A 27,846-nucleotide genomic window follows, 5' to 3' on the forward strand; every position below is an offset into this window, starting at 1 on the left:
CGACCTGGGACACGGCAAGACGAGAGCCACCCCTCTCCATCCACACAGGATGCGCCCATCTTGGTGTTTCTGCCCCATAAGAAAAGAGTCGTGTGAGCACAGGGATGCACTTTATTCCGCCACTTTTATTGAGCAACAGCCGTGGGGACCTGATTCTGCGCTAAGTGCTCTACTGTGAGACATCACAGGATGTCATTGCTAGAGGCAAGAATCTCTTACAAAGATGAAAGGGCAGAACCCAGTGCTTTTTTTAATGGTTGTTATTCCATGCAGAAACACTGACTGATCCAGAACTGGTAACTAAGGCGGTGATCAAACAGGAATGTTTTTCTTCTCAGTTTAGGATGAAGACCCGCCATGACAATGGCGGGAACGCTGGAGAAAAACCTCACGGCGGCCAGCATGAAGTTTTTCGCCAGATTTGTGGCCCCACCCCCAAGTACCCACGCGGAGAGGCCTCCAGTCATACAGCACGAAGGGCATCGCCTTGGGCAGCTCAGGCTCACTCTGTTCCACACTGTCTGCGGTGGGAGGCTCGGGCCGGCCTGGGTGCATCCAGTGAGTACTACGTTCCCTTTTCCGGGCACACTGTCTCCAGGACAGGCGTGACCTGTTCTCCAGAACGGGTAGAGATGGGGTTTCATCAAGTTGGCCAGGCTGGTTTCGAACTCCTGACCTCAGATGCCCCAGAAACCACTCATCCCTGAACTAATCATGCAAAGTCCTCCAGTTTAACTCCCTGTTGTGGGCGGGGTTCTTAAAATTTATGAAGACAAAGACTCCTAGGCCGGCCCGTGCAGTCTGAATACGCTACCGAATGCTCCACCTATGGCTTATAATGCAGAACGACCTGTTTCTATCACTGCAGGACGGGATTGCAAGATTTTCTTATTCTGCCTTGGCTGCAGAGTCCCATTCCCGTCCAACTCAAAGCACTGGGACAATGCTGGATGTGATAGATGGTCCATGAGTATCTGCAAAACTAAATAATAAGTGGGCGATGGTGCCCCCTGGGTGCGGGCAGCCTCTCTTACTAATTTGATAGCTTCAAGGAGTTAGCAAACTGTAGGGTGGGTGAAGAATTCATTTGACAACCACAGAAACAGATGAAAAACAATTCCCACAGAGTCTCCAAACAGGCCTTTGCACTGAGAATGCCGAGCCATGAGAATATACACCTTGACACACCTTCACACTGCTGTCGGTTTGAATGGCTCATTACCAAAACCTTAGTGGTACCACCTACGTGTCCTCTAAAAGGTTTTTATCCTACATATAAACTTTTTACAAGAGTTGGAGACCTAATACTGAAGACAAATTTCCTAAGAAACTCAGTGTTACTTGTGGGGAATACAAAGCCAGGGCCTTCCCCCACAAAGACCCATAGAAAGCCCCTGAGTGACGGATGCGCGCAGGCTTGGGGCTGGGGGATGCCTTGGAAAGTGCTCCAGGAAAAGCATCCACACAGCAGCCAGCAGAGCAGCAGTCCCAGGCCACATCCCAGGCCGAACTTCCGTGGGCCCAGCCATTCCCTATGAGCACCGAGGGCAGTCCTGGTGCCGACCCGGAGGTGGTGGCCTGCACCTGGGGCCTGTGCATCTGCGGCAGGCTGCCCCGGCGAGTGGGAATCAGCAACAATGCCCTGAGTCCCCAGCTCTGCCAGCCTCCTCTGTGCTCCCCACGCATCTGTCCTGAGAGTGCCTTTGAGGATGGTCCGTAAAAGAGGAAAACTGGATGGTTGGGCCCATGCCCATTGAGAGGGTAGGTTCTGTAGAACAGTGCAGGGCCACACCCACAATTGTGACCTGAGACGCAGGCCTTCCTAACACCCTGGAAACATTATCCAGGATCCAGGAGAGAAGCCTAAACAGGATCGCAGGAAGGGACTCGAAGGAGCGTTGTTCTATCTACAGCAATCACGCTGCTTCAGAGGAACAGGCAGAGCCCTCACCCGGGCAATGCTGGGCACAACGGGGGCAGTCATGGTCCAGACCCCACCTGCAATTCAGTTGTAGGAGAGGTAATCAATGAGCCGGGGCGGGATGTTTAACTTGGCAATCTTCTCCAGCCCTCGGACGCCAGTGGCCTTCCTCAAGCTCACCCTGCAGAGCTGTGACAGAGTCAGAGGTGTCTCTGAAAAAGGGAGCAAGGAAGGATGTGAGGTTAATTTCAGGAAGAAGCACAACACCTGCAACTGAACACAAACTCAGAGGGAATCGGAAACGCCTCCCTTTCCCCTGGAACTGGGATGTGTCCTGTAGGCCTTCTCTGGAAGGACAGCCAGGAACCCGAGGAAGGGAGCCCAGGAAATGAAGTTCGGGGCATGATGTCCACTGGGATTGCCTTTTGTGGGCTTTGGGAGTTTGTTTGGTTTTGAGGTTTTTTGTTTTTTGTTTTTTGAGACAGAAAAAAAGCGACAGAGGCAAGAATCTCTTACTCTATCACCCAGGCTGGAGTGCAGCGGCACAATCTCAGCTCACTGCAACCTCCGCCTCCTGCATTCAAGCAATTCTCCTGCCTCAACCTCCCGAGTAGCTGGGATTACAGGCGCCCACCACCATGCCCGCCTAATTTTTATATTTTTAGTAGAGATGGGGTTTCATCAAGTTGGCCAGGCTGGTTTCGAACTCCTGATCTGCCCGCCTCAGCCTCCCAAAGTGCTGTGATTACAGGTGTGAGCCACCGCGCCTTTTCAAAACCATGGTTTTGGTTTTTTGAGACACGGCATTATATTTCAGCACCCGAACTTGTCATCAAACAACTAATCTGCAGCTAGGAGGCTCATCTGTCAAATGTCCAGCACAGGAGGCACAGGTCTGGTGCCCGGGCAGGTGTCGGCCACAGCTTCTGCTGCTCCAGGCCACGGGCCACAGGGAACCCAGGGAGAGCTGGGGCAACAGCACAAACAGCCCCCGCAAAGTGCTTAAGGGTCTGTCCTAGCGCAGAGGGCAGGAGCCAGGACTAACAGCCTAGTTCTCCGCAGAAGCCCGCAGGGAGCCGGCACGTCAGGGGTCCAGGCTGAAGGCTGGAGGGGATGGGGTGCGCTCGGTGGGGTGCCTCACTTTCGTAGTACTCGAAGCACTTGGCGGGAGCGCTGCTGCTCCACGTGTAGTCAGACGGCTTCTTCCCGCGGTTGTCCCGGGCGTAGATGTTGCCGCCAAACTCGATAAGCATCTCGATGAGGTCAACATTCTTGACCTTGGCCGCGTGGTGAAGGGCCGTCTCATGAAGCTTTGCCGCATTCACGTTGGCCCCTGGAGGTCAAGAGTGCAGAAGAGATTTCACCAAGAAGAGAACTTGAAGTCAGGGGGACAATCAGGTCCGTTTCATCACACAGCACGGTGGCGGAAGCAATCCCCACCCAGAAGACAAAATCAGGACAGACTCTACCGTAGCTTTCAAAAATGTTTTTCAACATCCAAAAGCAGGAACTACTTACTGTCCCCACTCATGAGAGATAAAGGTAGGCAGCAATAATAAAGAAATAACTAGAAATAGAACCGAAAAGAAGAAAAATAAAACGAAAAATGTCCTGAGTTAAACAACCGTTCTAATGCCCTATCAATCTGCCTTCAGGGGTCCTGAGATTTCTGGAAGCTCAAACCAGAGCCACTCAAGCACTCCCGCCTGGCCTCCAGCACAGACACACACTGCTTCTTCCTCTTGTGGGCAAAGGACGGAGGCTCCAGAAATACTGGTTGAATGAAAGAATAAATGTTCCTTAACAATGCATATTCTTTTACAAAAGGAAAACAGATAATGTACCCAAAACAGTAGGCAATTCAGAGAAGAGAGTAAGCTCTGCACTCCTCAACTTTCTCACAATAAGAGCAGACATTCATCAAGCTGATTAAAAGTAAAGGTAAAAAAAAATTTTTTTTTTTAAAAAGAGCAGACATTCAGAAAGATGCAAGGAATTAGTAGCTAAATATGGCTGGTTTTGGGTTTTTTTTCTGAGACAGAGTCTCACTCTGTTGCCCAGGCTGGAGTGCAGTGACATGATCTCGGCTCACTGCAACCTCCGCCTCCAGGGTTCAAGCGATTCTCCTGCCTCAGCCTCCCGAGTTGCTGGGATTACAGGTGTGCCACCATGCCCGGCTAATTTTTCTATTTTTTGTAGAGACGGGGTTTCGCCGTGTTGGCCAGGTTGGTCTCGAACTCCTGGCTACAGGCATGAGCCACCACACCTGGTCAAATATGGCATTTTTCAACACACTAAAAAAAGATTTTGATAAAAATATGATTTTTGTAACACATCATTCTTAGGGGACAGCCATCACTAATCCCATACAATGGAATCCCCCAGGGCTTCAGAATTCTTTTGAAAGAAAATGCCATTTTATTCGAAGTCTGTTCCTCAAGTAACAAAGGAGGTTATAAGAGAAAACAAATAAAAGAGAAGTATTTTAAAGAAGCCAAGCAAATCGCCCAGCATCAGTGAAATAATCTGCCAAATGATAGATTCAAACCACAAACATAAAGTATTATCAAAAGTGGGATTAAAACAATCAGACCACTAACGTGTCATCACTTCCCGACAGTTTCAGAGGGTCAAAAGAGGAGCTGAGAGGTGGAACGCTATTACATTTTCTAGTTCCTCTAGCTCAAAAAGCATCTGAAAAATCCTGCTTTCTGCTTTAAAATATTTTAATCCCCTAAAAGCACATAAGAACCATGCTCATAACAGCATTCGTGGAGGGATCCTAAGAACGCCCCAGCCCTCCAAAGTGATGACATAATTCAAGAAAGTTCTTTCCACTTCCCGCAGCCAAAACTCAGAAGTCAGGACAGGAAAAGGATCTCTCAACTAGGAAAAATGCTAAATTATCTAGGTCCTGAATTTGGCAGAAATGTACTACAAAAAAATAATATTTAAAAGCAATAGATTAAAGAAATATTTCCCCACAATTCAACCTCTCTTTCACATAAGGGGTTTTCCTCCAGTATAATGTTGCAATCATAACACGAAGTAAATTTTAACAGTAAACATACGCTTGTAATGAAAAACAAATTGTACCATCCACAGAATCTAAAGTTCAAGTAGCTTTCTCTCATGTCATTAATTGTGGCAATATTCTTGCCAATTGGGAGAGAAAGAGATGGTCTCTATTTTAACAAAAGAAGAAAAACAGAGAAAGAGGCCCAAGGGAGGCACAGCTACTCTCTCACGATCAGGGAGAAAACCATGGCTGGAAAGAGCTCAAAATCACGCTCCCTGCCGCGCTCCACAGACAAGGCCTTGGCCAGGGGCTCTTGCAGGGAGGCAGCCTTCCCAATGTACATCTTTTCAAAATGTGTGTTTGGCATCACTTGATTGGGTGGAAGGGAAGGAAGGTGAATAAGGAAGGAAATGAAATTGTGAATAAGGGATTGAAAGGAAACACCAGGCCAGGGGTGCAGGCAGCTACATGGATGGATCCTGAAAGTATAGCACTGAGTGAGCCAAGAAGAGAGTCAGAGATGAAACTCGATCAGCTATGTCCATTAAAAATATATGCTTGGGCCAGGTGCAGGGCTCACGCCTGTAATCTCAGCACTTTGGGAAGTCGAGGCAAGCGGATCTCTTGGGCCCAAGAAATCGAGACCAGCCTGCGCAACATAGTGAGACCCTAGCTCTACAAAAATTTAAAAATTATCCGGGGGGCGTGATGGCACACATCTGTGGTCCCACCTACTCTGGAGGCTGAGGTAGGAGAATCACTTGAGCCCGGGAGGTTGAGGCTGCAGCAAGCCATGATTGTACCACTGCACTCCAGCCTGGATGACAGAGTGAGGCCCATAGTGAGAAAGAGAACATATACAGGTACTCGTTGGAGGAAAACAGGGCCAGACATGGTGGTTCATGACTGTAATCCCAGCACTTTGGGAGCCTGAGTCGGGCAGATCACCTGAGGTCAGGAGTTCAAGACCAGCCTAGCCAATATGGTGAAACCTCGTCTCTACTAAAAATCCAAAAATTACCTGGGCGTGGTGGTGCACATCTATAATCTCAGCTACTCAGGAGGCTGAGGCATGAGAATGGCTTGAACCAGGGAGATGGAGGCTGCAGTGAGCAGAGATCACACCACTGCACTCCAGCCTCGGTGACAGAACGAGACTCCATCTCAGAAAAAAAAGAAAGAAAGAAGGGAACAGATACAGTGGAAAGAAGGAAGAGAGAAAGAGGGTAGGAGAGGGAAAGAAAGTAACTTTGTGTGAAGCAAGAATGGTAACATACCTTGAACTGAGAGGCAAGAGAAAGACTGAGGCAGAGACAGAGACACAGAGACAGGGAGAGACAAAGACAGGGAGCCAGGAAACAACCAGGGAATTAAAAGCTCTGAACTTCATGCTTCAGAGAAAAGGGGTCAACACAGGCTCATTACCAAAATCCTGCTTTCAACACAAAATAGGATTAAAGTGGATTCAGAGAACCCGTGGCCAGTGATGTGACGGGACCGCCTAAGACCTTAGCACGCCAAGACTGGCACAATCCTGGAACATAAACACAAATAGTTCAATAGGTGCTTGTTACCACAAGAGAAATTGAAAAAAAAATTAAATTTAAAAAATTATAATTAAAAAAATTTTTTTTAATTAAACAACAATTTTTAAAAAAATTTTTTAATTGTGCCAGGGCCAGTGCTAAGAACAAAGGTGGAAGCAGGACCGTCCTCAGGGAGCCGCTTCTGAACACTCCTGGCAGAGTTCAACATTCACTGTCAGTGATCAGATTAAAAATTACTTCACCATCATAACCGGACTTTCACCCTCCCCAGCCCTCCTCCTTTGCAAATACAATCTGGTTCCTGGACTCGCCTCACTGCCTACAAAGAACAAGAACAACGGTCTCCACGTCCCCCGTGGGGTGCAACGTGGCTCTGCCTCACAGCTCAGCTCTCAAACCGCACACGAAAGCACCTGCACTCATGTGGGCCCCGACTGGTTCAATCCCTCTCCCCTCTCCACAGTAACTGGTTCAAATGATCCAGGCTTGAGCCGATCAGAATTTGGCAAAGTCTGGGCAAAGGGACTGGGGAGGGGTGCAGGAAAAGGGACTTTCCACTCTTCTGTTTTTCTAGAGACACGGTCCCTGGCTTTCCTTTGGTTTCCCGAGGGATCTGTGACCTGACCCCAAAAGTTCAGAATCACTACTTTTTAAAAACCTGTTTGTGAGGACGTAGGGGATGCTGTTGTTTCTCTCTTCTGTGTATGTTTGAAATTTTCCACAATGAAAAAATGGTTTCTAAGAAGAAGATGATGATCCATCTGCTCTCACAAGGGGTACTAGAGGAGACCACCCGAGAGTAGGATGGGAATCAGGAATCCCGCGTGGAGCTGATGGCTGGATGCTACCCAAGCATCGAGCCAACACCAACAGTCACTGTGGGGAGGCTTCCCCAAGAAAGCCACGTTCACCTCTAACTCCCCAGGGGCATGCAAACTCCCGGGGAGAGCTGTGGGAACCCCGCTTTAGGGCGACCGTGGGCCTCACAGCTGCCCCTTCCTTTCTAGCCCCCACCCCCGACTGTGCTGCCACCTGGTAATGTGGTGGGGGCGGGAGCAGACCTGACTTCAGCTCCAATGTGGGTCCCGCCTAGTCCAATCCCTCTCCCCTGACCACAGTAATTGGTTCTAACGACCCAGGCTTCAGCCCATCAGAATTTGGCAAAGTTTGGGCAAAGGGACTGGGGAGGGGTGTGTGAAAAGGGATTTTCCACTCCGCTGAAAGAGCCTCCAGAAGGCTTAAAACAGGAAACGTCTGGCGTGTAGGCCTGAAGCCACTGCAGCCCCGTGACCTTGCTCAGGGAAGCCGGAGGCTTAGGATGAAGCCAACACTGAGGAAAGCAGAATCGCAACGTTCAAAGAAACTGAGGCCTGGGTGACACCACGGAACCTCCGGTCCAGCCGCCCCTAAACCTCCTCTGCGTCTCAGCCCTGAAGTCACCTGAACTAGAAATGCCCGCCATTGTTTACCAGTGGAAGTGGCTTCCTGTTACTCGCAAAGGCGTCCAACTGACATGAAGTCCTAACTGATACAGAAAGGGTGTTTGCTTTAAACACTAAGTTGATCCCTTTCCCTACAACCACACCAAACAGAACGAAAGTAAAAATGGAACTCGTGTGTACTGAGCTCATAAAGGCTTGATATGAATGCACTGCGCTGTGTTCATAGAAACGGATCCAGCGGCCAGAGGAACGGCTCGGCTGGAAACGCTTACACCTGCTTCCAATGGAGATACTTTTAAGACAGTGTATAAAAAAATTAAAAGTACCCCAACAACTATTCCTACACAAAATGAATCTTTTTCACTAAAAAGACTGAAAAGTGGCACATGAAAGTGAGTAAGATTCTCCAATAAAAAACTACATATAACTAAGCTCAAATGGCTGTCATCAGGGGGAATTCATGATCTTCCTGTTCCCGAACAGGTTTGTTCTTGTTGTTAAGAGAAGGGGACTTGCTATGTTTCCCAGGCTGGCTCAAACTCCCGGGCTCAAGCAATCCTCCCGCCTCAGCCTCCCAAAGTGCTGAGACTATGGCTGTGAGCCACAGTGCCCAGCCATCCTAAACAGTTTTGTTTTTATCCTACACTACACCCAGAATTTGGATAAGATGATGAAACTAAAATTTTCCCTCAACAAAACATTTAAGTTGGGTTGATAAAAACCCTGTGCTAACAGTCACTTTGGCTAAAACTTTTGGTATAGACAGGTCCTGAGCCTAATCCTTGATTGGTTGGTCTTTTTGGTTTTGATTTTTTTCCCTGTTTGGGAATCTCAATCCTGAGTCTTTTCGAACACCCGACAATGGCCTGGATTCCAGATGCTCCATATTCTCCTAAACGCTGCCAACTCCACTTCCCATTACATCCCCTTCTCTCTTGGATTCAGGGAGCAACCTCACCAGGCAGCTGTGGGGACAGTGGCCTGTGATCTCTAGAAATAATCATTGGCATCTGTTGAGTACCTACTAGGACACACCAGGCACCGGGGAAACATCCTCAGTTCTCCCAGCAACCTGCAGCATAGATTCTTCCAGTGTTACAGATATGTAAACTGAGGCCCGAGGTCTCAGCTGGCAAATAAGAGAGCCAGCCTCCAACCCTGGTCCCTCTGACTCCTCTACCCAGCTCTCTGCTAGGCACAGTAAATACCTGTTCAGGTAAATGCCCGTGCAAGTAAACACCTGCTCAGGTGAACAGCCTTGCAAGTATATACCCATTCAGGCAAACTTCTCAGATAAATCCATAAATACCCACTCTGCAGGTAAACACCCACTCAGGTAAACACCCACTCAGGCAAACACCCACTCAGGTAAACACCCACGCAGGCAAACACCCATGCAGGCAAACACCCACTCAGGTAAACACCCACGCAGGCAAACACCCACTCAGGTAAACACCCACACAGGTAAACACCCACTCAGGTAAACAACCACGCGGGTAAACACCCACGGGGGTAAACACCCACTCAGGTAAATACCCACGCAGGCAAACACCCACTCAGGTAAACACCCATGCAGGCAAACACCCACTCAGGCAAACACCCACTCAGGCAAACACCCACGCAGGCAAACACCCACTCAGTTAAACACCCACGCGGGCAAACACCCACTCAGGTAAACACCCACTCAGGCAAACACCCACGCAGGCAAACACCCACTCAGGCAAACACCCCCTCGGGTAAACACCCACGCAGGCAAACGCCCACGGGGGTAAACACCCACACAGGTAAACACCCACGCGGGCAAACACCCACTCAGGCAAACACCCACTGGGGTAAACACCCACGCGGGCAAACACCCACTCAGGTAAACACCCACTCAGGTAAACACCCACGCAAGCAAACACCCACTCACCTGCATTGAGCAGCACTTTGACACAGTCCAGATGCTCCCGGGCACAGGCAACGTGCAGAGGGGTCCCAAAATGGCAATCGTGCGCTTCCAGATTGGCCCCGACGTCAATAAGAAGCCTCACACATTCGGAACTCCCTTAAGATAAATGGAAAAGGGGGGGAATGTCCTTGAATACGGACACCGGAGACAACAAGCACACAGACGCGGCAGCTGCAGCAGCCTCCATCCCTGGTGCAGGGCAGGGAAGCCAGGCAGGCCTGCGTCCCAACCTAGGGAGGAGTTCATGACCTGCACGGCCCTCGGGAAGCCAGGACAGGAAGCCAGTGGGGCTCTGCGCCCCGCTGAGGACGGGAGGGCTCAAGGCAGTGGGAGAAACGGGCCTGGCCGGCTTCTTGCTGTGAGAACAGAAGACATGGGGCACCACCTAGAATGGGTCAGGGAAAACTCCCCCGCTGCCCCCCTGCCCTGTGTCTACCTGCGGCTGTCAGCACTAAGCCCAGCCTCCCAGGAAACCCCCCAGACTTTCTTACGCAGGTCATCCTCCTGTGCACCACGGCAGCCGCCTCTCCTGCCTCTTTTTTTTTTTAGACAAAGTCTCATTCTGTTGCCCAGGATGGAATGCAGTGGTGCGATCTCAGCTCACTACAACCGCCATCTCCCGGGTTAAAGCGATTCTCCCACCTCAGCCTCCCAAATAGCTGGAATTACAGGCGTGCACCACCACGCCCGACTAATTTTTTTGTATTTTTAGTAGAGACAGGGTTTCACCATGTTGGCCAGGCTGGTCTCAAACTCCTGACCTCAGGTGATCCGCCCACCTCAGCCTCCCAAAGTGCTGGGATTACCAAGGGCATGAGCCACAGCGCCCGGCCTCTCCTGCCTCTTAAGTGGCTCCTCTTCCTGGGTCTGTAATGCGGATTTGGAGCGCGGTTCCAGGCCCCCCATCCTCCCGCCCCTGCACATTCCGTCTAGGCTCCAACCTTTCCGTTCACTCAATTACCTCTTCACTGTTGGCAGCTCCCTAATTTTCCGCACCAGCCTCACACCCAGCCCCAGCCCCAGAGCCATGTGCTGGCCACCGGCTGGTGTCTCCCACTCTAGAGCCCTCTCCCTTTCCTGGGGTCCTTGCTCCTGACTCAAACCTGACTCATTTCTGACCTCTTGAGCCTCCCCTTCATATGAAATCCTATGGATTCCTTCCCCAACCCTCCTAAATGAACCCATCCCACTCCACCAGCCTACTCTGAGCACTGGGCACCTTGATCCCAGCGATGGTCCCCAACTCATCCCTCTGCTTCCAGGAGACCCCAGCCACCACTGCACCTCCGTCTATCTGCACATGGAGGGCCACTAAATGAACCTTCCCCAAATTCTGTTTTCCTGACCCTCGACATCTGCTCAGAAACCTTCAAGAGCTCCCTGGAGCTGTCCCATGGCCTGCAGACATGGAAAGACCTACGAGCAGGAATCGGGGGTGAATCACATGCAGCCATGGCCCTGCCAGCACCGTGGAAGGGCACATACCCCATACCCTGCACCCCAGATGTGCATCCGAAGACAAAGGCCATGCTGGCCGGTCAAGATATAAGCCACAGTTTGCAACCTCTGCTCGAAAGAGTAGAATCTAAACTCCTTAGTCTGTCATTTAAACATCTTCCCACCAGCTGGTCTCACCCTAAATTCCAGTCCTCTCTGCTCCATTGGGAGCTTCTGATGCAGTAAGATAGGACAAGGAATGTTCCCCATGCTCGGGGTGCCCTTTTATCTTCCCAGCATCTGCAGTCTGCCTGTTCTTGGGGGGCAGGTGAAGTCCCACCTGCTCCCTGAGCCTGCAGGACCAGCACTGTTTTGAGAGCACCACTCACAGCCTCCTGGCCCAGGCTGTTGGGACACGTTTCTCTGTCGTCTCCCATCTCAATCAGGGGCCTGCAGAGCAAACTATAGCAAAGCCCAGGTGAGCCTCTGCAGAGTCCCCCAGGCCCTGCTGCTAACGTGGAGAGGCCCGAGGAACCCTGGCTTGGACACAGAATCCTACCCCTAGAGTCACCCACCCCAGCCCTGGACGAAGACCTCAAGAAGGGAAAGCTTAGAATCTCTGCAGCTGAGCCACCAAGAGCCAGAAACAGACTCAGAACTCTCCTTCACCAGCCAAGGGCTCCCAATTCTGTCTACTCTGCTTCCTTCCCTAAGTCCCTTTAATCCCAGAAAGGAGGAAACTTCCAGAGCCCAGCTGGGCCAGCCCAGCCGTCTGCCAACTCACCGCTCATGCAGGCCTCGTGCAGGGGGGATGCTGTGTACAGGGGAGGGTTGACCTTGGCCCCGTAGGACAGCAAGAGCTTCACACACTCGATGCTGCCCGAGGCGCAGGCATCGCAGAGTGGGGTGCTGCCGTCGATGTTGCGAGCATCCACCTCATGGGAGGAAGAAACAAGTGTCAAAGGGCAGAGAAATGCCACGCAACCCGCTTTCCCATCCTGCTGCAGGTTCATCTTTGCTAAGATGCTTCTTAGAATCACTGGTTTGCTTTGCTATTATGTGCTAGGCAAGGACACTGAAAGAGATAGCATGTGGCTGGGGAGCACCGACGGCCTCCTGAGTAGAGAAGTCATCTCGTTCAGGATTCTTTTCTCTCAGGGCAGGATAAGCTCAGCAGCCCCCTCGCCACCCCCACCCCAAACACCTAGTAAGCACAGAGCAGGACAGGGGAACCCTAGGCTGCAAGCTGGGAAAGGCAGGCTTTAAAAATGAGTTTTAAAAACTCTAACCTCAGCTGGGCACAGTGGCTCACACCTGTAACCCCAGCACTTTGGAAGGCGAGGAGGGAGGGTCACTTGAGCTCAGGAGTTCGAGACCAGCCTGGGCAACATGGCGAAACCCTGTCTCTACAAAAAATACAAAAATTAGCTGGGTTTGGTGGCATGCACCTATAGTCCCAGCTACCCAGGAGGCTGAAGTGGAAGGATCACTTGAGTCAAGGAGGATGAGGTTGCAGTGAGCTATGATCATGCCACTGCATTCCAGCCTAGGCGACAGAGAAAGACCTTGTCTCAAAAAAAAAAAAAAAACCACACACACGCACACACACACACACACACACAAAACTCTAACCTCAATGGAAGGAATGCCTGAGACAGCTTACCACGCCTCCCCTAGTGAGAAAGTCAGAGGCCAGGAAAAAGGCAACTCCCCAAATTGGCAAATTTTATTTAGCATTTGTCCAAATTCAAATTCTATTCGGGTACACACTGAAATGGGTTCCATTCCAAGCTTTTGGGAAGAGTAAACAGTACACCGTCTTCCCTTCTTCCTCACCCCTTGAACTCTGAGACCAGGTCCGGTCCCTGTGTCCCTTATACATTGGCCAGGGGTGTTCAGGGCCAGTGTTTGCCAGCTCGGGAGAGCTGGCTGCCAATGTGCCAGGAATTCTGCTGACCAGAAACCCCCGGTGGCTTAATACTAGCCAGGGTGGGAACATTTACACCAGGGAAAGCAGCAACACAGTTTTGTTTTTGTTCCTTTTTTCAGAGAGCTGGCTGGCCAGCATCCCACTGAGTTATCCTAAAGCCGGAACCCTGCTCTTTGGGCCCAAGCAGCAGCTCTGCACCCAGGCCTGGCTGCCCCTGAGAGAGCCTGTGTCTAGGCTGCGGCCAGCCTGCTGGCTCCTGCCCACCAGAGGGCTGGCACTCCCACCATCAATTTGCTCAGCCTGCCCTTTCTTCCACCACCGTGACCTCCTAACAGCCAGGTCCACGAGCATTTCTCAGCCATGGGCTTCCTGGTACCTGTGTGCAGTGGACACGGTGCAGCCCCCATCCTCCCCTCTTTCCCAAGTTCTCCTGAGTCAACCTCCTCCATTCTGGCAGCTGCAGCCAGTCTGGGGGTCTGCCCTGAAGGGCCACTCACCTGGGCCCCAGCCGCCAGCAGCAGCTGCACGCACCGTGCCTGGCCCTGCAGACTGGCCGCGTGCAGGGGCGTGATGGAGTCCACGGTGACCTGGTTCACGCAGGCGCCGCTCTCGATCAGCTGTTGCAGCTGCAGGCTCTCACCCCGCTGGGCTGCCTCATGCACAGGGGTCCGCTCCACCCAGAAACCTGGAAAGGAAGGGGACCTCAGGCTAAGACCCTGCCACTTCCGTCCAGGACAAATGAGCACACGTAAGACTCCAGGGTCCCTGATGCCACCAAGGCACCATCCGTGATCATGCAATTGTCCCACCACTTCTACAAAGATCCCTGAGCCACCCCCACTGCCTGACAGCTGGAGTCCAAGCTCCTGGGCAAGGCCTACAAGGGGCTCCGTCCTGTGGACCCCGCTCACCTCCACAGTCCACCTCCCACCCCTGCCCCTGCATATTCTGCAGGCACAGGTGCTCACCACTCCCCTGCAGTTGCACATCCTTCTCTGCTGACACGCCCACCTTTGCCCCCCTGCCAATTGTCCACTCTGCAATTTCCTGGTGAAACGTTTACATCCTCCAGGTGGGCCCAGCTAAAACAACTTCTCTGGGAAACACTTCCCACAATGCTCACGCACACACGCTCAGACCCCTGCATTTACAGTGTCTCCTGCACTCAAGTGCCTTGAGAATCCATGTTTTAATTATTCCACTTTAGTGGCTTCCTCAGGCTTGTCTATATACAAGGTCATGTCATCTGCAAACAAAGATGGTTTAACTTCTTCCTTTCTAATGTGGATGCCATTTATTTATTTATTTATTTATGAGACGGAGTCTCGCTCTGTCACCCAGGCTGGAGTGCAATGGTGTGATCTCAGCTCACTGCAACCTCCGCCTCCCGGGTTCAAGCGATTCTCCTGCCTCAGCCTCCCAAGTAGCTGGGATTACAGGCACACACCATCACACCCAACTAATTTTTCTATTTTCAGTAGAGATGGGGTTTCACCATACTGGCCAGGTACTGGCCAGGATGGTCTCGAACTCCTGACCTCAGGTGATCCACCCGCCTCAGCCTCTCAAAGTGCTGGGATTACAGGTGTGAGCCACCACGCCCAGCCCTTTTATTTCTTTTCCTTGAATCGCTCTGGCTAGGACTTGCAGTGCAATGTGGAACAAAAGGGGTGACAGCCAACATCCTTGTCTTGTTTCTAGTCTCGGGGGAGAGCATTTAGTCATTCACCTTTAAGGATGATGTTAACTGGGTTTTCTTTTTTTTTTTTTTTTTGTCTCGGTCAATCATAGGGATCTTATTTCCCATACAGCATCCAACATAACTCTACCTAAGCAGAGGTGAGGGAGAGTCTGCGAAGAGGCCTCCAAGCTTCCACACTCTGCTCACTCCCAAGAAGGAGCTCCAGGGGAAGGCTGTCTCCCTTCCTTGCCTGGATACTGCCTGGATGTGAACTTGGACCTGCTGAGCCATCTGGCTACCTGCCTGAAGACAGGACCTACAGGAATGGCAAAGCCGGGAAAGGACTGGAACCTGGAGGACGAGTCAAGGACCATCAGGTGCCTGGAGCCAAGCCAATGGCCGGGCTTAGTCACGTTTCTTTATTGTCTAAACCAGGTGCAGACAAAAGCTCGCTAACTGGTACAGACCATAAACTCCCCAGATGCAGAAACCACGCACCTGTTTTCTCAGCACCCATCTCAGACACGGAGGAGTCTTCCAGACACTTTAAAATGTCACAAATGACAACAGTGCTGGATGAAAGCTGATGACATATCCTTATTGTCAACTCTCCATCTTCGAGCAGACAAGATCACATCACACCTCTTCTCAATCAGCAGTTTCCTCTTACTATTCTGACATGTCCCTGAAAAACCTTCCTATCACCTGGATCTTCCCCAGATCTTACTTTTACACAGTGCATCTGGGCTAGGTGTGGTGGCTCATGCCTGTAATCTCACCACTTTGAGAGGCTGAGGCGGGCGGATCACTTGAGGTCAGGAGTTCGAAACCAGCCTGGCCAACATGGTGAAACCCCGTCTCTACTAAAAATATTTTTTTAAATTACCTGGGTGTGGTGGTGCATGCCTGTAATCCCCGCCACTTGGGAGGCTGAGGCAGGAGAATCACTTGAACCCGGGAGGCGGAGGTTGCAGTGAGCCCAGATCACGCCACTGCACCATAGCCTGGGCAACAAGAGTGAAACTCTGTCTTAAAAAAAAAAAAAAAGTGCCTGCATCGAATTTCCTCTGCAGGTGGGTAGCCTCAACAGTTAGTGTTGATGACTCTGCTTTTAGAGATCCCCACATTGCCACCTTCCCCCACCTCTGCCTTGGGCACTGAGTACAGGGTTAAGAGTTCCCTGGAGCCACAACTGCTCAGAACTGCTTGGTGGAAACTCAGCTCAGCCTTTTATCAGCTTACCCAAAACACAACTTCCCTGAGTGTCAGTTTCTTTACCTGTAAGTTGTGATAACAATAGTTTCTCTTCATAGGTGGACTATGAACATTCAGTGAATTGAAATAGGTAGATGCACTTAAAGGGTGGGGCCTGGCACCGAATCAGTGCTCAATAAACACTGTCTGTTTGTAGTATTTTTGCCTCCAATTGTAGCTATCTGTCTTGTCCACAGCCAAAGAGCCCGGGTGACCCTATGTCAGTGGAAGTGGGGACTAGGGAGAACTGAACCACAAAGGAAGATTCGATCCCCACAAAATGTAAAAGTCAAGCTTGTGGAACTTTCTACTCACCGTCTCCAGGTGGCCCTCAGCCCCACCAGTAGTAATGAACAGTAACCCACTGCCCTCCTGAGGTTAGTGAGAAGTGGCTTAGTGTCACTTTAAAATCAATCCGCAGGGAGCAAAATCCTAAGGGTAGAAGGAGAGGCTGCCACTTGAAAAAGAAGAGGAAGGCAGGGTAAGGCCTAGGTCTTGCAGCAAAAAAAGAAAGTGCATCTCAGGAGGCCACCTGAGCCGGGAAGGCGCGTTCCCGACGTGCCTCCATTCACAAGACGTCCAGGTGGATTTAGCGTCTTCCGCTGCCACACGCAAAGATGACTAAGATGCAGCAATAGGCAGCTCACAGTCAGGGACCAGGGAATAAATGTGCAGATAATTCACAACATGACAACTGCGATCATGTCTGGTGACGGGGACTCAGAATTAAGAGCCCCGGTGCCCAGGGATGGCCAGGGAAGGTCACAGAGGCTGCAGAGCTGCAGCCGGGTCTATCTCAGGCACCGCTTATTCACCTCTGTACCCCAGAAACTGGCACTGTCCACGAAGATGCTGGTATCCACGTGGTTGCTCAGTGAGTGAGTGGATGAGTAAATGAATGGAAGGAGTTACTAAAACCAATTATAAAGTCTGACTGGGCAAGGTGGTTTATGCCTGTAATCCCAGCACTTTGGGAGGCCAAGGCGGGTGGATCACGAGGTCAGGAGTTTGAGACCAGCCTGGCCAACATGGTGAAACCCCATCTCTACTAAAAATACAAAAAATTAGCCGGGCGTGGTGGCACGTGCCTGTAATCCCAGCTACTCGGGAGGCGGAGGCAGCAGAATCGCTTGAACCCAGGAGGCGGAGGTTGCAGTGAGCCGAGATCGCACCATTGCATTCCAGCCTGGGCAACCGAGCAAGACTCCGTCTCAAGAAAAAAAAAAAAAGTCTGTAGCAGTGAAACAGCAAAAGAACTAACATTTTTGTTTGAGGGGCCTATATCCATTCTTACACAGAGGCTAGGGTAATTTTAGAGCATTGAGATAATATGCAAAAAGAGCAAACGTGTAGCTTTGAAATTAACTCTGGGATTAAAAGGAAAGCATGTAAACAACTAGCTGTGTTTTGTTAAAGATTTATAGGAGCACTGCGACCTGATCAAGGACAAAGATGTTCCCAACCTCCTAGGACCTTCGCTCGTGCCCAGATGTCACTGGTCCTTGGTTACCTCTTGATCCCAACAGCCTCTTTTTCCCACTGCCCTTAACATAATTAAGAACCCGAAACCTGTACTGACTTAGACGGCACTTTAGACACTTATCTACCATCTTCCTGGTTTGCTGGCTCTCCAAATAAACCTGCCACCAACTCTTGTCTCTCTTGTTTGGCTTTTGAGCAGTAAGCAGCCAAATCTGGGTTCAGTTACAACTAGACATAAAATTTTTAAAAGAAAATCTAATTTTATTTCTCTGTATCACCAGTCTACAAAGGAAATGCAACTTATTTCTAGTGAATCACATCAGCTGCTGCAGTCTTACCGCAGCAATTCAGGGCAAAAATTAGCAGCAGACGTGATAAGAAAAAAAGAAAAAAGAAACTTCCGTGCATCAAAGGGCACAATCAGAGTGAAATGGCAACCCACAGAATGGGAGAAAATATTTGCAAGTCATATATCTGAAAAGGGGTTAGTCCAGAATATATAAAGAACTCCTGCAACTCAAAAACAAAAAAAACAAATAACCAGGTTTAAAAATGGGCAAACGAGTTGAGCAGACATTTCTCTAAACAGGCTGCACACGGCCACAAACATAAAAAAAAAAAGGTATTCAATGTCACTAATCATTAAAGAAATGCAAATCAAAACCACAATAAGATACTACCTCACACCTGTTAGGATTATCAAAAAAAAACCAAATACGTGTTGGCGAGAATGTGGAGAAAGTGGTACTCTTGTGCACTGATGATGGGAATATAAAATGGTCCAGCCACTGTGGAAGACTGTATGGCAGTTCCTAAAAAATGAAACATAGGATATCATATGATCCAGCAACTCCACTGCTGGGCATATCTCCAGAAGAACTGAAAGCAGGGTCTTGAGGAGAGATTCATTTGTACACCCACATTCATAGCAGCCTTATTCTCAACAATCCAAGTGTCCAGTGGAATATTATTCAGCGTTGGGAATGAAGGAAATCCTGTCCCATGCCACAACATGGATGAACCTTGAGGACATTACGCTGAGTCAAACAAGCCATTTCTAGGCCAGGCACGCTGGCTCACACCTGTAATCCCAGCACTTTGGGAGGCCGAGGCGGGCAGATCACTTGAGGTTAGGAGTTCGAGACCAGCATGGCCAACATGGGGAAACCCTGTCTCTACGAAGAATATAAAAATTAGCCAGGCATGGTGGCTGTAATCCATGGTGCTTCAGTAGTGCCAGCTACTCAGAGGCTGAGGCACAAGAATCGCATGAACCCAGGAGACAGAGGTTGCAGTGAACTGAGATCGCACCACTGCAATCCAGCCTGGGTGACAGAGAGAGACTCTGTCTCAAAAATAAATAAATAAATACGCTATTTCTGGCCAGGTGCAGTGGCTCAAAACTCTAATCCCAGCACTTTGGGAGGCCGAGGCAGGCAATATGGTGAAACCCCATCTCTACTAAAATTACAAATATTAGCCGGGCATGGTGGCCCATGCCTGTAATCCCAGCTACTATGGAGGCTGAGGCAGGAGAATCACTTGAACCCAGGAGGTGGAGGTTGCAGTGAGCCGAAATCATGCCATTGCACTATGACCTGGGTGACTTTGTCTGAAAAAAAACAAAACAAAACCAAATAAGCCATTTCTGAAAAGCCAAATGCTGTATGATTCCACTTATGTGAGGTCCCTCGAGTAGTCAAATTCATGGAGATGGAAAGTAGAAAGGTAGTTGCCAGGGGCTGGGGGGAGGAGAAATGGGGAGTTAGTGTTTCATGGGGACAGAATTTCAGTTTTACAGGATGAAAAAGTTCTAGAGATCTGTTACACAAAAATGTAAATGTACTCAACCCTACTGAAGTGGACACTTGAAATGGCTAAGGTGGTAACTTTTGTGTTCTGTGCTCTCTACTACAATTAAAAATAGAAAAAAAAAAAATTTTAAGTAACCAGAAGCTGGAGGACCTAGAGCATGGGGGGACTGTCACCCGCAGGCTGTCCTCACAGAAGATTTACAGTGGGGAAGGGAGGGATAGAAGGCCAGAGGACAGCAGGTGCCTGGGGTGCACCTCGTCACCTTTCCTGACACCCCCAAACCACCGATGGCCCTTCCAGGGGGCGAAGATACCCACTCTCTTCATAAAGATCAGCCCCCAGCACCCACCACCACAGAGCAATGTGACTCAGCCCTGCAATGGCAGGGTCAGTGTCCCAGGTGAAAAGAATCAGGAAGGACAGCTTATGGTCACGGACCTTAAATGGATGAGGAGTGAGCACAGGAAATGCTGTCTGTTAGTGAATGGACTGGCCAGGATGGATTGCAGGCTGCTTCCAGCCCCTGTGCCAGGCTCCCTGTGGTGGCAAGATGCCCCCCTCCCCAATCCCTGCACCTTCTACCTTGGCGGAGCACCGCCTTGGAAACCCGAGACTCCATGCCGTGCTGGCGAGTTCCCTCTGGGACTCACGTTCTGCCCCTAAATCCCACCCACCGCTGCCACATAATAGGTTGCCCCCTCCCTAACGCAGATGATTGACAAGCCAGTCTGACAGGGCCTGCTCACAAGGGCTCCCTCCTCCAGGGTGGAACCCAGGCAAGGTACAAGGCCCACGACCATGCAGTCACAGGCCCTGTCCCCAGGCTCCCCGTCATGCACACAGCCATGTCCAGTGACACCAAACTCTACCGACTCACACAGAGTCCAGTGGCTGCAAGTCCCATGCTTTGTGTATGCTGTTCCTTCCCCTGCCTGGAAAGCCCTTCTCAGCCCCATTCCCCACCTCGCTTCCGGCTGAAATTCCTCGACTGAGGGGACCCCTGCTCCTTCAGGAAGCCTCCCGAGCATGCAGCCCACCCCCCCACGCCATCTCCACACTATTGCCGCACCACCAGCTGATCAGCATTCTCCCTTCCCTGGGCCTTCCCTAAGGTCGTCCCCTGTCACCTTGGGAATAGTACCACAGCTAGCCAGCCTCCCCACACAGGCTGCTCGTGCAGGTATCTGAATGAATAAGCACTCCCCAGACGCATCTTCCCCTGCCAGACTGAACTTGGACCCCTGCCGCTAGGTTCTGTCCCCTGCTCCACTTTCCAGCCCAGGACAGTGGCCTGAGACCTAACATGATGCTCGCACACTCTGGCCAAGCGGGGGCTCGTGCATCCATTAAATGAAGAACTTGTGTTGCAACAAGAGCCAAGGCTGCAGCCCTGGTGACTCATGACCCAGTCCTGATGGCTGGATTCTACCCACTTCCTCCTCTGCTTCAGGTCAGGGTCACGGTGTTACACACTATGGCTCCTCCTGTTTACCTGCCGCCTGCAGGCCTGAGCTCATGAATAGCCAAGCAAAAGCCTTTGCCCTGAAAACTAGAGTTTCACAGATGTCATCTATGTATCTACTGCAGACTACGGCAGACGTCACCTTGAGAAGGAATGACACATGCTTCAGAACATTCTCTCCACTCTTCCACCCACGATACGACCTTACTGACTAGGACCGTGTGCCAGGTGTGGACCTTTCTGGACCCCAGCTCCTCTTCCCCTCTCTTGCCCCTTTGCTGGGGCCCCGACACCCTCCCATCTGAGGCTGTGCCCTGCCCCAGGACTGACCTGTCCTTTGAGATTAGGAAGCCCTGGCTGAACAGGTCAAGTGGCTCAGGGTCAGCCTACCCTCAGGGAGCAGACTCTACAGGGGCAAGCTGCAGGAACCACCCTGCTCGTGAGTTCAAAGCTCGTCTCACAGCTTACCCTCTCCAAACCTTGGCCTCCTCTCTCCTCAAATGGGTGCTGTGAAGACTGAAGAAAATCGTGCCTGGCCACCTGTAAATGCTGTGAGTAACAGGCACTGCCATGGCTCCAGGATCATTGCTGTCATTACGACCCTACCAGTCCTGTGGGGAGGGCAGGTGCGGGTTCTACCATCTCATCTTTGTTCCATAGCAAGCCCCCCAATCTTGCATTCCAGCTCCAGTAACTCGATCCTTACCTAAGTCGGGTGACTGATTGAGTCTCTGCCCAATTTTTCTGCTCAGTTCCCGGGCCCTCTGAGACCAGAGCCCCTCCATCGCTCCCTGCCATGCAAGCCACCCAGCAGTGTGCCGGGCCATCTCGCTAGCTGGCTGCTGCACAGCCAGGTTCTGCTGGCCGGAGACCACCAGCAGCTTGAAAGCAGCCAGGATGTGAGTATTTAGACCAGGGAAAGCAGCAAAGCAGACTTTTATTTTTGTTTCTTTTTCTTTATTTTCCCGCTAGGCAGCTGGTTTGCCAGTATCTCCTCAGTCATCCCAGAGCCAGAGCCCCACTCGTTGGGCCCAAGTGGCAGCTCTGTGCCCAGGCCCGGCCACCCCCTAGAGAGCCTGTGTCTAGGAGGCAGCTGGCCTGCTGGCCCCTGCACACTGCAGAGCTGGGCACCTCCAGAGCCCATCCTCCACACTGCCCTGCCTGCACCCACACTGGCGGGCCTCACTTGACCCACACAGGGACTGCAACCATAAAAGCAGCCCAGCCACTTGCCCCCAACCCCGCCCCGCCGAGCCTGGGGCCTCTCCAGGGTCAGGGCCCACTCCAACAAAGAGCATTCTCAAATGCCACCAGGGACACCTTCCAGACAAAGCTGATCCAGTAGCATGCTGGCTTTGAATCCAGGTCAAATACCCAAGGTGCACCTTTTTTCCTATTTTGTTTTCTTATTGTTTATTTACTTATTTTTGAAACAGGGTCTCGCTGTCACCCAAGCTGAAGTGCAGTGGTGTGATCAGGGCTCACTGCAGCCTCAACCTCCTAGGTTCAAGTGATCCTCCCACCTCAGCCTCCCAAGTAGCTGGGACTACAGGCCCATGCACCACCACCACACTGGATAATTTTTGTATTTTCTGTAGAGACAGGGTTTCACCATGTTGCCCAGGCTGGTCTCAAACTCCTGGGTTCAAGTGATCCTCCCGCCTTGGCCTCCCTAAGTGCTGGGATTACAGGCATGAGCCCCGGGCCCAGCCCAGAATGCACTCCTAAATGTTGCTGGAGTCAGAAATTTTGTTCCGAGTAAATCACCAAGGGGAGTCTGGGGTCCTGGCTGCAGAAATGTCATTTCTGCGTCAAAAACAACCAGCAGCCTCTGTAAGAAGCCCTCCCTGCAAAACCCCAGTAAGCATTCTTGAAATGGTGAGGGTGGGCCCTCCACCCTGACCCACCCATAAAGCCGGGCTGGGGCGGGCGAGCACACACTTGGGGAACCCACCCTGGAAGAACCAAGGCAGGCACCAGAAGCCCCCAGGGAGGGTTTTCTGATGCTGCTCTCAATGGGCTCATCCTCAGCTCTCAGGGAAAAGTCAAGAGTCCTGAGTGACATAGCCCCCCAGGGTCCCAGAAAGCTAAGGATTCATGAACACGCGCTGACTGTCAGAACTGAAAAGGCCTTAGAAATGCTGGACGCTGGGCTGGGCGCAGTGGCTCATGCCTGTAATCCCGGCACTTCGGGAGGCTGAGGCAGGCGGATCACCTGAGGTCAGGAGTTCGAGATCAGCCTGGCCAACATGGCGAAACCCCATCTCTACTAAAAATACAAAAATTAGCTGGGTGTGGTGGCATGCACCTGTAATCCCAGTAATAATCCCAGCTACTCAGGAGGCTGAGACAGGAGAATCGCTTGAACCAAGCAGTGGAGACTGCAGTGAGCTGAGATCGTGCCACTGCACTCCAGCCTGGGCGACAGACTGAGACTCTGTCGAGAAGGGGAGGGGAGGGGAGGGGAGGGGAGGGGAGGGGAGAGGAGAGGAGAGGAGAGGAGAGGAGAGGAGAGGAGAGGAGAAGAGAAGAGAAGAGAAGAGAAGAGAAGAGAAGAGAAGAGAAGAGAAGAGATGAGATCCTGGATGATTAACACTCCCAGAAAAAGCCAAATGTAGCATCCATTCATCTCTGCCTGCTGTCCAAACCACACACAAGTGATGGTAAGGGAATAAAAGTGGGGGCTAAATCCACAAAGACAAAGAGACCACAGAGGAAAAGATAAATGAAGGATCTCATGGTGACAACTAAAGACAGTCTACGTGACAACCCCAGCACAAAGAGGGTGCCTAACACATGGCACTTAACCACTATCACCAAATTTTAATAGCGCAGCTCAAATTTCAGTTTTAGTGTCCTTGAAACCCCAGGAAAAAAAATATTGATCTTTATTTTTCTATGTAGAAACTCCCACTTACAAGTCTGGGCTCAGTGTTTTGTTGCTGCAGTGATATTTTTCAACCATATATTTTTAAATGTTTTCATTATGAATCCCCAAAATATAGTTTGTCGGTAAACTTGAGGTCAAACAGCAGACTGATTTTAAGATGTGTTCAATGAAGCAAAAATGCCAGTATTTGCCTTCTTAGAGGGACAAAATGGTCAAAACTCAGTAAGAGTGGAGAAAAGAAAGGGAAAGAATAAATGAAAGCAGAAGACAAGGAGAAAAGAGGTGAAAATAGGTGGGCTAAGGAGTAAAGGAACTGGGAGAAAGGACCGAAGGTGTCAGGAGAGCTTGGTGAATAACAGGCATTTCCTTCCACCTGCAGGACGCTAAAACCACACTGGATTCACTGCATTATCCTTCAATGTCTCCTCCCCTGACTCCCTCATCACTCACCCAATTATCTGCTACCCCGACTCCTCCCCTGCCCCTGGTCCACCCCAAAGGCTATGGCCCAGGGAGCATGGGGAGGGTCCCCCAATCCCACCCTCGAGGCACTGTGGGAGCTCAGGCCCTGACTCAGGACCCCTGAGCTCTGATCCTGCATCCTCCCTGTCTCAGTTAAGGGACCTGAGGGACGCTTTTCACCCTAAATCACCTAAGCCTCAGTTTCCTTAGGACAGCAGGCAATGTCTCCCAGGGCTGCCGTGTCGAGGAGGAGGATAGAGGTACTGTTTTGCCCATAAACATGCTTCCTAAGCCTTTGTAACTTGCTAATTTCCTCTGATACTTCCATTGGCCCTAAATAGGCTTTTCTGGTGTGTCAACAGGCCCTCTTTGAATTCCTGTTTTAGGATAAAATAGCCGCCCACTCCAAGTAACTCTCTACCCTTTAGAAATGCCCTGGACTGCTACCCTAGTGGACTCTCCCTCTCCCCGCCCTGACACTGAAATCAAGAGCGATAGAGCTGTGTTTCTGATTAAACACGGAGGATCTTCTCTGCCCCTCCGCAAAGATCTCACTCAACTGAGAGTACCTGGATGGGGAGACATAAATCCATATAAACAAGTAGAAAACAAACAGGCTGGGGAGTGATTTCCAGACCATCGGGGGAGCTGGAGAGCAGGCTGGTGCAGTGGCTAACCAGGATACAGAAGGCGGGCTTGGCACCCGGGGTTGGGACCAGCAAAGAGTAGGGAATCTGAACTACCCCTGGGAGGGCACTGAACGCAAAGGGATGCGCAAATCCCCATAAACAACAGGAAGACACCCCCTGCCCCACCCCCACCCCGGCTTCCCAGAGCAGCAGCAGGCAGAGCTGGAAGACCCAAGGCTGCAGGGGACACGTCTCCAAACACCGAACCAGGAGAGAGAGAACACAGGACTCATTGCTTACCTGAGGGGCCTAAGAAGACTGTCTGGGGATAAATTAGGGATTAGGCATGGAGAACACCGAACCCACAGGTAAACAAAAAGAACACCCGCCATGTCCAAGAAAAGCAAGACGTTACACAAAAAGAGAAACATAGTCCCCACATAGCAAGTGGCTCAGCTGCAATATTCACATAGTCACAATAATGTCAACCCTGAAATCTGATTTAAACAAAAACAATTCTACTGGAGGACCCTGGGGGGAACGTACGGGGGAGTGGGGAAGCAGCCAGTAGGTTAGAGGTTCATCTCCTGCAGAAGGACGTCCATAGGGAATGCAGAATTTCTTTATTTCTGTATTTATTTATTTTATTTATTTTTGAGACGGAGTCTCACTCTGTCGCCCAGGCTGGAGTGCAATGGCATGATCTCGGCTCACTACAACCTCTGCCTCCCAGGTTCAAGTGATTCTCCTGCCTCAGCCTCCCGAGTAGCTGAGATTACAGGCGCCCGCCACTATGCTTAGCTAATTTTTGTATTTTTATTTATTTATTTTGAGACAGAGTTTTGCTCTTGTCGCCCAGGCTGGAGTGCAATGGCCCAATCTCGGCTTACTGCAACCTCTGCCTTCCAGGTTCGAGTGATTCTCCTGCCTCAGTCTCCCAAGTAGCTGGAACTACAGGCACCCGCCACAGTGCTCGGCTAATTTTTGTATTTTTAGTAGAGACGGGGTTTGGCCATGTTGGCCAGGCTGGTCTCGAACTCCTGACTTCAAGTGATCCACCTGCCTCGGCCTCCCAAAGTGCTGGCATTACAGGCATGAGAGACTGCGCAACAGCCCAAAACCTAAATGTTTTGGTCGGGGTACACCACACATCCAGAATTTGAGGTCAGAATGTTAAAACTGTCTAAAGCTCCTACGGTTCGCCTCTGGTGCTGCTGGAATGGCAGTATTGTTTTGGATCCAACACATTCAGCTTATTCATTACACTGGGAATAAAAAACATCAGCAGAACTTATTTGGGGAGAAATATATTAAATAAAAAATGACAATGTCAAAAATACCAGTGAACCTCAAAAGTTGCGGATTCATTAGTTTAAAATGTGCCTTTCTTCTACAGATGCATTCCATAACAAACGATGCAGAAGACATGCTCAGAAGTGATGCCGTGAACAGAAATATTAAAATATGTGTTTAAATAAGCTTCCGCCGTTAGCTATTCACTGCTTACTCAATTAAGCTAATCAAATGCAGATCACAGTGTCAGGGTCAAAGTCTTGTGCTTTCCTGGACTGGAATGCCAAGTAAAAACACATGCTTATTAGATACCTTTGATCATGTCAAAGGTGGTTATTTTGCAAAGTCAATTAAAATATCTTTGCCTTGCTATGACTGCAACTTCCTCTTCAGCTAAATTTACCCTTAAGACTTTTCCCTCTTACGTGCACTACTGTTTTTACCAGGATGAATATGCTTTAGATTTTTTTTTTCTTTTTAGGCTTTCATAGTGCTTCCGTCGTTCATTTCAGTGACCATATTATTGCTTCATAGGCAGCAAAAAAATTTGCTTCCCCAAAGAGTGTCCTTCCCTCAAATCCATTTCATTCTTGGGCTGCTCGGATTTTGGTAAAGTAGGCTACGAACTGGGATCGCACTTTTCGGAGTGTGCCGCGGTGCCCCAAGGCCACCTTCACTGGAGCGGAGTCGGGGTCACGCGGACGCCTCTGCAGGATGCTCGGACACTGCGCCACGGCCTCACCCGCGCCAGTGGAGGTGGGTTTAGCTCTTACCGTGGGCTCGCGCCTGGCTTCCCCGAGAGGGAGCACCGTGGGCGTTTCCCAGGCTCTCCCTCGCCACTGGGCAACGGCCCCGCACGCGTCCCGCACCTTCCCCAGGGCGCGCGGCGCTCGGTGGGTTTGCGGTTGCGAAACCCCACACCTGGCGAGCCGCACGGACTGCAACCCCGCAGTGCGCTGGCCTGGGACAAGGCACCAGACATGAGAGCCCGTCTGGGATGCGCGGCACCACTGGGACCCTGCTCTTACCGCGGCCCACCCCGCCAAACGCCCCCGCCCACGGAGCCAGCGCGGGGCGCGCCACCACCTCCCCGGCGCAGGCCATCGGATACGCGGCCGGCCCCAGAAGCCGGCGCAGCTGCCTCGCCCAGCCTCCGCGGCGCCCGCACGTACCCACGTCGCCCAGGAAGCAGCCGTCCGCCGCCCGGGGCTCCATGCGGCTCACCGGCGGCCGCGCGGCGACTCTGGGCGCCGGGACCTGGGCCGGGCCGCGCGGGGCCGCTGGGCGGGGCCCGTCTGCGCTGGGCCGCGCGCGTCGTCCCGAGGCGACCGAGCCGGGAGTTGTAGTTCCCGCCGCCTTGGCGAGGTTCCCGGAGGCGCTGTCCCTGGGTCCGGACTCCGCTGTCGCTGCCACCCCGCTTCGCCCGTCGCGCTGAGGAGTGTGTGTGCTTGCATCTGCAAACCGTGCGTCCCGTGCACAGAATACCTCCGGTGCAAAACGTGTCCTGTGCACTTGTCCTATGTAAACGTGTGTGTCCGTGTGCAAAACATGCATCCTGTGCATATGTCCTGTGCAAAATATGCGTCCGTGTGTAAACATGTATCCATTGTAAGCATGCTTCCCTGTGTCCC

General features: G+C 51.2%; 1 protein-coding gene and 1 pseudogene across 4 annotated transcripts; both read right to left on the reverse strand.

The window, feature by feature from the left end:
* Window positions 1–105: 105 nt before the first annotated feature.
* On the reverse strand, window positions 106–27,846 carry ASB13 (ankyrin repeat and SOCS box containing 13). 4 transcript variants are annotated; one of them, XM_016962566.4, is made up of 7 exons: window positions 27,388–27,824; window positions 13,745–13,932; window positions 12,102–12,252; window positions 9,842–9,976; window positions 3,063–3,254; window positions 1,999–2,133; window positions 106–610 (listed from the first exon to the last, which is right to left on the reverse strand). In XM_016962566.4, exons 1-6 carry the CDS (start codon window positions 27,812–27,814, stop codon window positions 2,006–2,008), a joined length of 1,221 nt encoding a protein of 406 aa, XP_016818055.2. In that variant the 5' UTR covers window positions 27,815–27,824; the 3' UTR covers window positions 106–610; window positions 1,999–2,005. The 4 variants fall into 4 exon arrangements, with proteins under 4 accessions (XP_016818055.2, XP_063637374.1, XP_001145055.5 ...); XM_063781304.1 differs by having other exon boundaries at window positions 106–2,133; window positions 2,967–3,254; window positions 27,388–27,846; XM_001145055.7 differs by having other exon boundaries at window positions 106–2,133; window positions 27,388–27,784.
* LOC107966714 (uncharacterized) lies at window positions 1,067–1,984 on the reverse strand (annotated as a pseudogene).

Source organism: Pan troglodytes, chromosome 8, assembly GCF_028858775.2.
Source record: "Pan troglodytes isolate AG18354 chromosome 8, NHGRI_mPanTro3-v2.0_pri, whole genome shotgun sequence".
NCBI lineage: Eukaryota > Metazoa > Chordata > Mammalia > Primates > Hominidae > Pan > Pan troglodytes.